The 14,197-nt window shown below is 52.0% G+C and overlaps 1 protein-coding gene across 3 annotated transcripts; it reads right to left on the reverse strand.

The window, feature by feature from the left end:
- Positions 1-909: 909 nt before the first annotated feature.
- On the reverse strand, positions 910-13,894 carry CDC42EP2 (CDC42 effector protein 2). 3 transcript variants are annotated; one of them, XM_022591502.3, is made up of 2 exons: positions 13,754-13,894; positions 910-9,218 (listed from the first exon to the last, which is right to left on the reverse strand). In XM_022591502.3, the coding sequence occupies exon 2, from the start codon at positions 8,892-8,894 to the stop codon at positions 8,250-8,252; it is 645 nt and encodes a 214-aa protein (XP_022447210.1). In that variant the 5' UTR covers positions 8,895-9,218; positions 13,754-13,894; the 3' UTR covers positions 910-8,249. The 3 variants fall into 3 exon arrangements, with proteins under 3 accessions (XP_022447210.1, XP_089770660.1, XP_022447209.1); XM_089914534.1 differs by having other exon boundaries at positions 910-9,226; XM_022591501.3 differs by having other exon boundaries at positions 910-9,438.
- Positions 13,895-14,197: the final 303 nt, after the last annotated feature.

Raw genomic sequence — 14,197 nt, forward strand, 5'->3', positions numbered from 1 at the left:
GATTCCATTTATATCAAGTTATGTAAACAGACACACTAACCTATGGGGATAGAATTCAGGAAAGTGGTTCCCTGTGGAAGATAATAACAAGGAGTGGGGGGCACTAGGTGGCTAGTAATGTTCCTTTTCTTCATCTGGGTTACACAGGTTTATTCACTTTGTAAAAATTCATTGACCTACACAAGATTTGTGCACTTCTCTGTAGGTATGTCTCAATAAAAATTTTTAAATAAAAAATATTAGAAATGGTAAGTAGGCTAGTTCTCTATTATTGAAAAGGCAGTTTATGAGCGCAGCACCAATGGGTTTTGATTCTTTTAGGATTCTTTTAAGAAATACTCCATCACTGAATAACAGATACTCCCTATGCTCTGAACCAGTGACCGATATATATATATAGTGTTACTCTTACAGACAGGAACCAAGCAGTGGAAGTCGGGGTGCAGCCTCTTGCAAGCTCAACTAATGACTCTTTTGCAAAATGTTTGTTTTCTGTTTCTGTCGCTCAGAGCTCTGGCTGATCTACAGCCTTTAGGACCCAATGAAGGAATGCTTCCACCAGGGGGCACAAAAATGTTTTCTCTAAATTAGGATCTGAGACTGCCAGTGGGCTATTTTGAGTTCCACCTGCCACTGGGCAAAGTAAAAAGTGGGTACCATTGTTGGCTGGGGTGACTGATTTTAATTCTCTAGGGTAAATAGGATTGCTGTTACCCAGTGGGGGCAGGGAGAAATATAAACAAAACCCAGGGGATCTGCTCAATATTATGTTCAGTGATGGGAATACTCTGACGATCCAGTGGTTAGGACTCGGCGCTTTCACTGTGAGGGCCCGGGTTCGATCCCTGGTGGGGGAACGAGGATCCCGCAAGCTGCGAGACCAAAAAAAAAAAAATTACAGTCAGGGAGACAGGCTCCTGATTGGGTAGTTTTCAAAAAATTATTTTCTGGGGCTTCCCTGGTGGCAGAGTGGTTGAGAGTCTGCTTGCTAATGCAGGGGACACAGGTTCGTGCCCCAGTCCAGGAGGATCCCACATGCCGCGGAGCGGCTGGGCCCGTGAGCCATGGCCTCTGGGCCTGCGCGTCCGGAGCCTGTGCTCCGCAACGAGAGAGGCCACAACAGTGAGAGGCCCGCGGACCGCAAAAAAAAAAAAAAAATTATTTTCTTTCTCTCTTTAGTTTTGGCTGCGTTGGGTCTTCGTTGCTGCGTGTGGGCTTTCTCTAGTTGCAGAGAGCGGGGACTACTCTTCGTTGCGGTGTGCGGGCTCTAGGCACGTGGGCTACAGTAGTTGTGGCTCACGGGCTCAGTAGTTGTGGCTCGGGGGCTGTAGAGCACAGCCTCAGTAGCTGTCGTTCATGGACTTAGTTGCTCTGCAGCATGTGGGATCTTCCCAGACCAGGGCTCAAACCTGTGTCCCCGCATTGGCAGGCGGATTCTTAACCACTGCACCACCAGGGAAGCCCACCTGATTTGGTATTTAATTCCAACCTTCCCACTGAATACAAACTAAAAAAACAGAGGAAGTGAAAAAAAACTTAAAAGCATTGACAAGCTAGTAGTATAGTGACGAATTCCTGAGCTAACATTTAAGAGGTTGAAGCCCAGAGCTGTAAGCCCAGAATTCAAGGCAATTTTTGTCCTGGGGACATTTACTGATCTGGAAGATATAACTGTGAAGCTAAGCTGTTGTTTGGTGGTCTTTGGTGGGGAAGGTCAAAATCAAAACCCAGAGCCTGCCCAAGGTAGAAGTCAGATACCCTACTACCAATACATGCCCACTTTAAGATGGGATCCTAACTTCTGTGGACTAGTAGTCCAGAATCATATTATCCAGGTGGTCCAGGGAAGCTCAAGCCTTGAACTTGGATTAAGTGGACCCATCCTTATAATTCCCCTAGTCACCTAGCAGAAAGAAGCATATTTGGGACCAAGCAATATCCTTTCTGAAAGAATGTACTGTCATCCAAGGCCTCAAATTATTTCTAAAAATACTTTTTCAGATACAATATCCAGCTCTTAGTCAAAGATAATCAGGCACACAAAGAAACAAGAAACCTTGCACAAGAACTGACTGCAGGGCTTCCCTGATAGTGCAGTGGTTAAGAATCTGCCTGCCAACGCAAGGGACACGGGTTTGAACCCCAGTCCGGGAAGATCCCACATGCGGCGGAGCAACTAAACCCATGTGCCACAGCTACTGAGCCTGCGCTCTAGAGCCCGGGCTCTGCAACAAGAGAAGTCACCACAATGAGAAGCCCATGCACCGCAACAAAGAGTAGCCCCTGTTCACAGCAACTAGAGAAAGCCTGCACGCAGCAACGAAGACCCAACACAGCTAAAAATAAATAAAATTAAGAAAGAAAGAAAAAACTGACTGCAAACAATATAAAGCACAGATTGACCCATACAGATTTAAGATGCTGGAATTATCTGATACCGACCATAACATAACACTTCTTATTGTGTTTAAAGAAGATAAAGACAAGTGTAAAAATATCTGCAGGCAACAAATTTCTATTAAGAAGTGTCACAACAGAATTTTTAAAGAACCACATAGAACTCATCCAACTGAAAAATACCAACACCAAAATTAAGAACACAATAAATTGGTGAAAAAGCAAATAGGCACTGCTGAAGAGAGAATGAGTGAACTACAGGGTACATAGGAAGACATTGTCTTGTCCTTAATACAGCATGGAAGACAAAAGAAAAGAAAATACAGAATTAGACTAGAAACATAGAGGATATATAGAGAGATCTAAGATGCGTTTAATTGGAGTCCCAGAGGGTAAGGAGAAAGAAAGGGGGTAGAGGCAATATTTAAAGAGAAAGTGATGAATAATTTTCCAAAAATGATGAAATACACGAATTCACACGTTGCAGAAGCCAAATAAGGCCCAAGCAAGCTAAAGAAAGACAATGGGAATAAATACTGAAGTGTCATGACGTCTGCAACTTACGTTCAGAAGGTCAGGAAGAAAGTTTTTATATTAAAGAGATAGAGCAAATGAGGCAAAATGGTAATAACTGGCAGATCTAGGTGAAGGTGTATGGGGGTACACTGTACTATCCTTCTAATATTTCTGTGGGTTGGAAATGCTCCAAAATAAAAAGTTTCGGGGAAGTGTCTATACAGGGAGATCCTCCAAGAACTCAAATTCTTTTAAAAAAAAAGATTTAGGACATGTCACCTGGTAAAGAACCCTGAACAGGCAAGATGCAGGTTGAAGGCAAAGGTATCAAGAACTGGGTAGTGAAGAAGGGAGGTTATTCACACCAGACAAAGCTTTGTTGTAGAAAAGTCTACATATATTTCTTTTCTTGCTGTGTCCAGTGTATTTTTTATGTATTTTAATTCTCCCATTCTTCTCTCTTTCTCTCCAGTCTTGTGTATAGGGTATATTGGTGGTAATTAACTTTACAGTGTAGTTTGTAGTTTGCAAAATACTGAGATGGGCTGGTAAAGGAGTTGCAGGGGGAATGGACATCATCTCGAAATACTGGACTTGGAAGTGGATGTGATCATTGACAAGATTGTAAGTTGTCTCCCTTTGGGAAATGAGTGAATGTATTTTGGACAGAAAGAGGCATAGATGTATTATACCAGGGATGATATATATATACATATATATATAATATAAAATAATACCTATGATATATATATATATATATTTTTTTTACAATACACGGGCCTCTCACTGTTGTGGCCTCTCCTGTTGCAGAGCACAGGCCCCGGATGCACAGGCCCAGCGGCCATGGCTCACGGGCCCAGCCGCTCCGCGGCACGCGGGATCCTCCCGGACCCGGGCACAAACCCGCGTCCCTTGCATCGGCAGGCGGACTCTCAACCACTGCGCCACCATGGAAGCCCTACCTATGATATTTTTAAGAGTAAATACTAGAATAAGGACATGCGTGGACATTGGCCATCTAAAACAGTGGACTGTAGGGATATTTGTCTTTTATTTTTGGCTGTGCCGTGAGGCTTGCGGGATCTTAGCTCTCTGACCAGGGATTGAACCTGGGCCCACAGCAGTGAAAGCGCAGAGTCCTAACCACTGGACCACCAGGGAATTCCCGTGGCATATTTGTCATTTTTTTGGCTGTCCAACGACAACTTGTCCTCCTATTTGTGGGAAGTGGTATCTGTAGTATATGTATAGCACTATCCAAGTTGAAGAGGGAAAGTCCTTCACTCCGCCTCTGGCTACCTTGGTGAAGCAGGTATCCCAAGTCTAGTCTGATGCTTCAGTTTCGCCATCTAGTCCCCTTTCTCCACCCATACATGGCAACCCTGAGTGGTTTCCCAGGGTCCTTGGTCTGATGCCTGATGCAAGGTAGGTGGGGTAAGCACTGCCAGGGGAACTGGGACAAGAATGGCCCTCTTTCATGGCCACTCTGTCCTCACCTCAGGTCCAAGCTGAGGTGCCTTCTTCCAGCTGGGTGAAGCTATAAGGAAGGTGTCCTTTTTCTTGTCTTCCCCTTCTGGGAAGATGGGGACAAGCCACTCAAGCACTGAGGGGGAACCTGCAGGTAAGATGGTGCTGGCCTTCAGCTCCCCACCCTTTGCCTTCACACTTTACCAGGGTCTGAAACTGAACCCCTGTTGGGGGAGAGGGTTGCAGTTGAGTACAGGCTTTGGGGTCTCACAGTGGGTTCAAATCCCACTACAGATAGTACATCTCCTATTCTGTAAATGATGGCAAAAATTTCAGATTAAAAACAAAAAGTTTGGTGGGAACGTAAAATGGTGCAGCTCCTATGGAAAATGGCAATTCCTTAAGAAATTAAATATAGAATGATCATGTGATCCAGCAATCCCACTTCAGTGTACACACCCAAAAGAAATGAAAGCAGGGACTCAAACAGATATGGGTACACCCACGTTCAGAGCAGCATTGTTCACAATTGCCAAAGACAGAAGCAACCCAGGTATCCATTGATGGATGGATGGATAAACAAAATGTGGAATATACAGACAATGGAATATTATTCAACTTTTTAAAAAATATTTATTTATTTATTTTTGGCTGCGTTGGGTCTTTGTTGCTGCACGCGGGCTTTCTGTAGGTGTGGTGAGCGGGGGCTACTCTTCGCTGTGGTGCGTGGGCTTCTCATTGCGGTGGCTTCTCTTGTTGCGGAGCACAGGCTCTAGGCGCGTGGGCTTCAGTAGTTGTGGCTTTCGGGCTCTAGAACACAGGCTCAGTAGTTGTGGTGCACGGGCTTAGTTGCTCCACAGCATGTGGGATCTTCGACTAGGGATCAAACCCATGTCCCCTGCATTGGCAGGTGGATGCTTAACCACTGTGCCACCAGGGAAGTCCTCAGCTTTTAAAAAGAATGAAATTTCAACACATGCTACAGCACGGATAAACCTTGAAGACGTCATGCTAAGTGAAATAAGGCAGTCACAAAAAGACAAACAGGGAATTCCCTGGTGGTCCAGTGGTCAGGACTCGGTGCTTTCACTGCCCTGGTTCAATTCCTGGTCTGGAAACTAAGATCCCATAAGCTGTGAGGCTCGGCCAAAAGAATAAAACAAACCCCCAAACTAAATACCGTATGATTCCACTTGTATTAGGTCCCTAGAGTAGTCAAATTCATAGACACATAAAGTAGAAGGGTGGCTGCCAGGGGCCGGGGCAGGGGGTGTGGGGAAATGTGGAGTTAGTGTTTAATGGGTACAGAATTTCACTTCGGGAAGATGAAAAAAGTTCTGGAAATGGATGGTGGTGATGGTTGCAGAATAATGTGAATGTACTTAATGCCACTGAACCATATGCTTAAAAATGGTTGAAATGGGGCTTCCCTGGTGGCGCAGTGGTTGAGAGTCTGCCTGCCGATGCAGGGGACACGGGTTCGTGCCCCGGTCCGGGAAGATCCCACATGCCGCGGAGTGGCTGGGCCCGTGAGCCATGGCCGCTGAGCCTGCGCGTCCGGAGCCTGTGCTCCGCAACGGGAGAGGCCACAACAGTGAGAGGCCCGCGTACCGCAAAAACAAAAACAAAACCAAAAATGGCTGAAATGAGGGCTTGCCTGGTGGCGCAGTGGTTAAGAACCCGCCTGCCAATGCAGGGGACATGGGTTCGAGCCCTGATCCGGGAAGATCCCACCTGCTGTGGAGCAACTAAGCCCGTGCGCTCTAGAGCCCGTGCTATGCAACAAGAGAAGCCACGGCAATGAGAAGCCCGCGCACCGCAATGAGGAGTAGCCCCCGCTCACCGCAACTAGAGAAAGCCTGCATGCAGCAACAGAGACCCAACACAGCCAAAAATAAATAAATTTTAAAAAAGGTTAAAATGGTAAATTTCTTGTTATATATGTATTACCAGAATAAAAAAAAAGGCATCACCTTTTTAAAAAAAAATCAGTGTAGTCAAGAAAAATGCCTCCTGGTCTAATTCTGTCTCGGCCTCTGATATGAAATCTCTGCCTAGAGGTAGAAAAGGCTGGGGGTGAGGTGGGAGTCTGAGATTTGTAGGGTCAGAAGGATGGAAAAGAACCAGCAGAGAATGGAAGAGGGGTCACCGAGGCCGGCATTGGCCTCCAGCTGCCCACGTGGTCTGTACCAGTCAGACACCAAGCCCCACGCCAGCACCTTCCCCTCCTCTCCCTCCTCACTGTCCCCACGAGGAGCCAGCCCTCTTCCTGCAACGGCTTCTTCCTCTTTGATCTTTGGTCCGTCTCCCCACTCGGCCTGGCTGGTGACCCTTCTAAAACCTGGGTCTGACCCCCCGTCTCTCCTGCTTAAACTCTTTCGGCAGCTCGCATGGCCTCAGCTTCAGCCTTGCAAGGAGAACTGTTCTAAGCCGACTCCGACCCAGTTTTCCAGCTTCACGGTCCTGCCTTTCCCGAGCCCCGGGTTCCTTTATGTCTCACACCATAACCATGTTTGAATACCTTCCATGTGCACGCTAATAAACGTTATCCCTGACTTGCTTAACAACCCTGCAAGGTTGTTATGTAGGTATCACCGACTGCATTTTAGAGATGGGGAAACTGAGCCTCACAAGGCTAGGTTGGACTCAGAGACCTTTGCTCTTTTTGCCACGTGTCAGATCCTCTCTGTCACTCACTCTGGTGCCTCAGTGCCTTTGCTTATGCATGAGCATGAGTCCGTCAGCCCTCAGGTTTGGCTCAGAAACACGACACCACCGCACCCTTGCCCCAGACATTACCGATCTTGGTGTTTTCTTCATAGTGTTCAACACTATTGGAAATTTACTTGCTTACAGATTTGAATTCCTTCCCCCCACTAGACTTGGAGCATGTCTGATGCACTGCAGGTGCTCAGTCGGCTGCGCTGATGAGATGGGTCTGCTGACGAGCAAGGCTGATCCCTCCCAGCCCCAGGCCCAGCCTGCCCTCCCGTGTGCTCCCTCAGTCCTCTGGCGCCCGAGAAGCTGTTGGTCCCACTGCACCAGGCCTGTGGTTATTCCTTGCCTCTTGGGCCTCCCTGACAAACCCCAGCCCCCGGGGCCAGCTCCTGGCCTACTCCGGTGCTTGGCCGCCTCTTGTCAAACACCCGAATTGATGACAGAATATCCCCAATTGGCACTTGGTTCGTTCCTGCTTCATTCTCACTATGGGCTAGGAATGGGGTACCGTCTTCCAGAAGGCAGGCCCCGCCCTGTTCAAGGCCCTCTGGGGCTGGGGTCTCCCCCAGGGTCAGCCCACAGCTCCCGGAGCCTGGCCTGACTTCAAGAGGAGCCTGGGGGCAGGGTACGGCGAACACAAGTACCAGCAGCAGCAAGTTTTATTGCAACCAGAATCCCCTGGTCATGTAGGAGGGGTGGGGCGGAGGGACATCGGTCACTGATGCCATATTCCCAGTTAAGGACACAGAGCCAAAGACCCAGCTGGCTGTGCCCCACGTCTTCCCTCACCCTCCGCCCCCCAGCAGGGCGCTGATGGGGCTGAGGCAGAGGGAGGTGAAAAGCAGATTCCATTTCAGCAGAGCCTCAGTCCAAGGGGTCTGAGGAGCAGTTGGCGGTGGGGGTCTGGGTGGCCCAGGAGGCACAGGGCACTTTGGGCTGACGTCTACACATATCCTCGTGGGGCTTAGGGGAAAGCAAAGAGGCCACTCTGTCCACGGGGAGAGGGTGGGAGGGAGGGGAAACAAAGGCTCAAAGTGAGAAATCACTGGCCAGCAACCACGCAGGTGGGACCTTGGGACCCCGACTTCTAGATCAGGGCCGTGTCCACCAACTGTCTCTGGCATTCACCCCAGCCTGGCCATTCTTGGGTCCTATGTGGGGATCTGCAGGTGGCCCAGGTCCTGGTCCATGATCTGGAGAACGTCGTCCAGGATGGAAGGCCCCAGGTCTACGTGCAGGGAGAGCAGGGAGCTGGCGTGGGACAGGAAGGGCTCCTCAGCCCCAGACTCGGAGCTCAGCCCACTGTGGGTCGAGGCAGCCTCTGGAATCCGCCAGACGTCCATACTCCCTGCCTCCTGCGGGGAGGGCTGTGGGGAAGGCTGAGGGCTCTCCAGGTGCAGGCGAGGGGGTTTGGGTGGGGCCTGGGCGGCAGGCAAGGTGAGTGCCTGGGGCCCGCCGATGACCGGGAGGGAGATGGCGTTCTTGAGCAGAGGGGACGGCCCGTCGGGGAGCTCCCGCCCGCACAGGGTGGCCGTGCGCGTGAATTGGAAGGGCAGCTCAAAGCCACCATCCTCCTCGGCCTCCTCGACTGCCGTCCCCGGCAGGAGGTGGAACTTGCCTTGCAGGAAGGAGATGTCACCGAACATGTCACTGCCACCACCACTGCCGATGTGAATGGTGTGGCGGAAGTCCCCCAGTGGTGGGCTGATCATGTCTGAGGACAGCAGGTCCCGCAGCTTCTCCTTCTTGCCTTTGCGGCTGCCGCGCTTCAGATAGATGGGCACCTTGGTGGACATCGCGACCTCACCACCCAGGCCTGGACAGTCTGCTCGCAGGACCACGGCCTCCGCTGCCTCCTCTCACCACCCTCAAGAAACACCTAGAGGGAGGTTTCCAGACACCAAACACGTGCCAAGTGCGTGTGGTGTGACCAAAGTTGGCCCAAGGAATTTGGAAAAGAAAGATAAACTATCGATGAAGTCAGAGGATCGAGATAACAAAAATCACTTTCTCCCAAGAGGGTTGAAAACTCGTCTGAAAACTGGAAGCAGGAAGGTGCAGAGCTCGTAGGCAGTGATGCTCTCTGGGCTCGTCCTCGCCAGCTTCTCTCTGGTCCAGGGCTGAGGAACTCAAACATCAAGGGTACAAGTCAGGGACAGAAGGACAAAGGCAGAGGCATCCATCTTGTTTCTGGGTCTCTTTCATCAGCCCTGGGAGCCCACGTGGCGCTGCACTCCTGTGGGGAGCCCTCCTGGCCGAAGCCTGTGTTCACTCACGGACTTGTTGCACCTCAAGGCCTGGATCAGCAGCGCCAAGCCCCTCCCTCTGTGAGTGGGGAACCTAAGCGACAGGACTGAAGTCACATACCTGCCCTGGCTCTGATCTCTTGCCCTGAGTCCCCAGCTCTGCTCATCACTGTGGTCTGCATTCAACTGTGCCCAAGACATGACCAGTGCCAAATTGTCTGGGGGTCTCACAGATTTGTCTCAGCTCCCGACTTGACGGAGGATTGAGATTTTGTAACCTCTGTCTCATCCTCCCAGGCCTGGCACAGCAGGAGTTCAGCCAACAGTGCATAACGACCGACACCTCCCATTTGGCCCGATCACATCCTACTGGAAGTGAGGTCACCTGCTCAGAGCTTCCCTTTTCTCCTCCTCTCCGTTAGGAGTTCCTTATGGGCAGGGCCTAAGCTTAATGTAGCTTCTGCCCCTCCTCCCTGCCCCAGCGCCTAAGGGGAAGATGGAGTGGGGGATACAAATATCTGGGGCGTGGCAGCTCTGCTCTGTGCCTGGAATTTCGTTGAGTTCTTTGCACACACATCTCATTTAATCATCACAACCACCCTCCTATCATTCCCATTTTAAAATTAGAGCCGTCAGGGAATCCCCTGGCAGTTCAGTGGTTAGGACTCAGCGCTTTCACTGCTGTGGCCGGGGTTCAATCTCTGGTAGGGGAACTAAGATCCCACAAGCCACTAAATAAACAAACAAACAAACAAATAAATAAATAAATAAAATTAGAGCTATCGGACATTTTGGAGGGATTCCCATAAGGCATTGCAGAGAGAGAGAAGCAAAATGAAAAAATGTAGTCTAGAAGATTCCATTTTTTGAAAACATTGACCAGCTCTCCTCCCCACTCCCTGAACATGCAGCTATGTGTACCTACATATACAGGTCTGCATAGGATTATATCCGATATAGGAACAGAGAAGAATATAGAAGGCTGGCACTAGGTTGTCATAGGGGATACCTAGACTGGGGTAGAGGGCAGGGATGGGGTGTGGGGCTTGTGACATGGGAGGAAAGTTGTCCTCAGAAAAAATTAATATCTGGGGTCCATTACTAAGAAATGATATATGTAAGCCAAATATGAAAGGATGGTCATCAAAATGTTGATGGCGGTTCTCTCAAAGTGGTAGAATTTCAGGTGACTTCCCTCTCTTGTTCATACTTTTATAAGCTCAAATTCTTTTTTTTTTAAAATTTTTTTTAAAGGAACTCTTTTTATTTATTTATGTATTTATTTATGGCTGTTTTGGGTCTTCGTTTCTCTGCGAGGGCTTTCTCTAGTTGCAGCTAGTGGGGGCCACTCTTCATCGCGGTGCGCGGGCCTCTCACTATCGTGGCCTCTCTTGTTGCGGAGCACAGGCTCCAGACACGCAGGCTCAGTAGTTGTGGCTCAAGTGCCTAGTTGCTCCGCAGCATGTGGGATCTTCCCAGACCAGGGCTCGAACCTGTGTCCCCTGCATTGGCAGGCAGATTCTCAACCACTGCGCCACCAGGGAAGCCCTATAAGCTCAAATTCTTAATAAGAAGCATGTATTATTTATGAGCACGTGTTATTCATGTAGTCAGAAAAAATAAAGATATTTTTAATGTGGAAAAAATAAATACACTCTGGAGGGGTATCGTGCAGCTTTGACAGAAAAAGGAAGTGGAGCAAGCACTTCCTCTAGTTCCCACGGTGGGGGATTGGCCTGATGTGTAGAATCAGAGCATGGAAGGCAAAGAAACTTGTCCAAGGTCACCCAGCAGGTAACTAGATGAGCCCACTCTCCCCAGGCCAACAGGGGCTGAGCAGGTGGGAAATCACTGGGGAAGCACCGAGCAGCATCAGGGAGGCCTCTGCCAGGTCCTCTGCCCCATTATTCATCCCAGGCCAGGCCCGGCAGGGCGAGGGAAGAGTGAGGGGACTGGCAGGAGGGAGCAGGAAGGAGGAAAGAGGATGCAGGAGAGGCTGAGTCCCAGCTACACCCCCCCAGCCCAGGCCCTTACTCAGGAAACCCCACCCCAGGACCGGACACCCTGGGTCAGTCGAGCTGAGCCAAAGAGACCGGACATCTTGCCCCTCCCAGAGCACCTGCAGATTAATAGGAAACAAAGGAATGACTCTCTGGCGGCAGAATTCCAGCAAGGCTTGGAAGAAGCTGGAGGGAGGGAGAGGGAGGCAGGGAGTGCTCTGAAGTTGAAGTCTTGGACTCCCATCACTCCTTTATCTAACAAACATTTATCTGTGCCCACCATGCCAGGCCTGGGGGCATGCTGACACACATCCTATCTGTCCCCTTGGCAGGAGAAGTCTTGGGGTAGCTTTTCCTTCCTTTTCACTCACGGAGAGGGGGGCTAACTGATGGGATCTGCCCAGAACTTGGGCCAGTTCCCTCCCATCATTCAGGGGTGCCAAGACAGCCTGAATGTTTCCACAACAAATCCGGCGTCCCTGACAGCTCTCTTGCTCTGAGCCAGATGTACCCACCCAATTCCAGATGTGGGGAGAACTGAGGCTGGGGGGAAGGGTTGGGCCAGCCTCAACCACCAGGGGAGGGCTGGGAATTGCAACCGTCAAGCCCCAAGTATTCAGATTTGGCAACTACAAGACCCCAGGCTCCAGCTACCCTTGCATGGTTTCCATTTTAGCGTCCCAGGCACAGCACGGTGGGTGTCATTACTGGCCTTTACAGAGGCAGAAGCTGAAACTCAGAGATGTTAAGCAACTTTGCTGAGGTCACCCAGCTAGTAAGAGGAAGAGTGGGCACTACTACGTAGCTGGGTCCCAGTGGCTCCGATGCAGTGGTCCGTGTCAACCTCTGTGAACTGCTTGGGGAGCAGGAGAGAAATAGGCTCCCACCTGGGCTGGGGCCACCGGGTCCCCAGGCTTCCTTCATTTAAGTCCTACCTCTTGGTTGGCCCCCTCTCTCAATTTGCAAGTGTCCAGAGATGTGAGAATGAGCTCTCCATCAGGACAAGGCTCTAGGGGCCTGGGACGGGGGGGGGCTTCCTGCAGCTTTGGGAGGAGCAGATGGGAGACATCCCAGCTCTGTGGGCTTGCTCTGGAAGGAGCCCAGGGCCTCCTTTAGAGAAAATGACTTCCTGGATGCAGAACCCCTCCTGTCACAAGAAATACTAGGCCGCTCTCCACCAGGAGTGTTCAAAAAGCAGGCCTCTGACCTTGAACCCATCTCTACCTGGAACTCACCCTAACCTTGGGAAGACAACTTTCCTCTCTGGGCCTCACCTTCCTCGTCTATGAAATGGGATGACAATAAAGCCATTACCAGGGGGCTACTGGAGACCCTACTGCCATACTGCAAGCGAGAGAGAGGGCCGATGTACAAAGACAGGGTTAGCGGGTCACTTGTCAGCCCCGATATTTATTCAGCCAATAGCTGTAGGGCCTTCCTCAAGCATTTTGGTTCTCCGGGGACAGTGTTCCAAACAAGACCAAAAATGAACAGCCCCCGAGCAGAGGGGTCCGCCTCCGCCTGCCGGCCAGGACTTAGCCTGCCTTCGTAGAGTCCCCCTCGCTGGCAACGGGGTCTCCCAGCGTCGCTGTGCGGAGCGGCGCTCGGCTCCGCGGCCACTAGGTGGCGCGCTCTCTCCCTCTACTGCCCCTCGTCCCGGAGGGTTCCCGGCGCGCACCCGGGTCTCCAGAGCGTCTCCTGCTCCCCCAAGGAGCCGCACGTTGACGTACCAGGTGAGGATTGTCTGCGGGATCTTCTTCTCTTGGGGGGCTCTGGTCTTACAACCCGACAGTGGGGGGAAAGGGAGAGATCCTGGACCCTGCCCGGGTATCCAAACTCAGGGAGGAGCCTCCCCCGTGCTTTCCGGCCTGGGCGATGTCCGAGTGTCCGCTCGGCTCAGGGCCAGAGCTCCGGCGTGCAGCCCCCGCCCCTGGCTCCCGTGGGTCCGGCTCCTCAGCCCCAGCTCGGGTTCCAGCGCCGACCCCTCCCAGCCCTCTGCCCGAGTGCAGCCCAGCGCAGTCCGGATCCGTTTCAGGACACTCGCGGCCACGGCTAAAGATAGGAGGACACCTCACCATCGACTAAAAATACGACCCTGAGCCCGGGCGGGGATGGCGGCGGGAGGGCACTCCCGGGTCCTGGGGTAGGGGGCGGGGGCTCTGGCGCAGTGTGGAGGGCTGGACCGGGAGTTCAGGTTCGGGATGCGCGGCGCCCCGCAGGCCGAGGGGGAAGCGGGCGTGGCCGCCGGGACCAAGGCGCGGGCGGGAAACATGGTGCAGCCCGAGGCACCCGGGAAAGGATCTACGTGGAGGTGAGTCGGGGACCGGGGCGCGAGCTGGGATGCGGCGCCTCAAGGATGGGCCTCCCTAGGAGCCGCGGTCGGGCCGCAGAGTCCCGGCCTGAACTCACCTTGAGCGCGTTCAAGCGACTGACCGGCGGGCGGCGAAAGCTCAGGAGCTGGACCGCGCGACGATGGGACAGACCTGGGCTGTGAACTTACAGTGCTGACAGTGGCCCCTAAAGCCCCGCCTCCTGCCGCGGAGCCAATGCCGGGACCGCCCCAACTAGGCCCCGCCCACAGCCTCGCCCTACTCCCTGGCCCGCCTGGGATCCCCCTTTGGAGGCGCAGCGCGGGGGTCCAGCAGCCGCGCGGGCCCGGGGGTCCAGTCCAAGCTCGGGCGGCTGCGGCCCAGGCGGCGTCGGGTGCCCGGGCTGGACTCCGCGGACTCCGGCTGTGCCCGTCGGAACCAAAACTCTCGGTTCTAGGAGGGCCGGGTCCGGGGAGGCGCCCGCACAAGTGTATTCAGTGACTACTAAGGAAATGAATGAGGCCTTAGAAGCGTCTATGTTAAA

This window comes from Delphinapterus leucas, chromosome 7 (genome assembly GCF_059928025.1).
Source record: "Delphinapterus leucas isolate spDelLeu-1000000601 "Yukka" chromosome 7, BTC_Dleu_Yukka2, whole genome shotgun sequence".
NCBI classification, from domain to species: Eukaryota; Metazoa; Chordata; class Mammalia; order Artiodactyla; family Monodontidae; genus Delphinapterus; species Delphinapterus leucas.

What these genes read in the sequence shown, in the direction of transcription:
- CDC42EP2 (XM_022591502.3), bottom strand. Translation starts at nt 8,894, where the DNA reads ATGTCCACCAAGGTGCCCATCTATCTGAAGCGCGGCAGCCGCAAAGGC.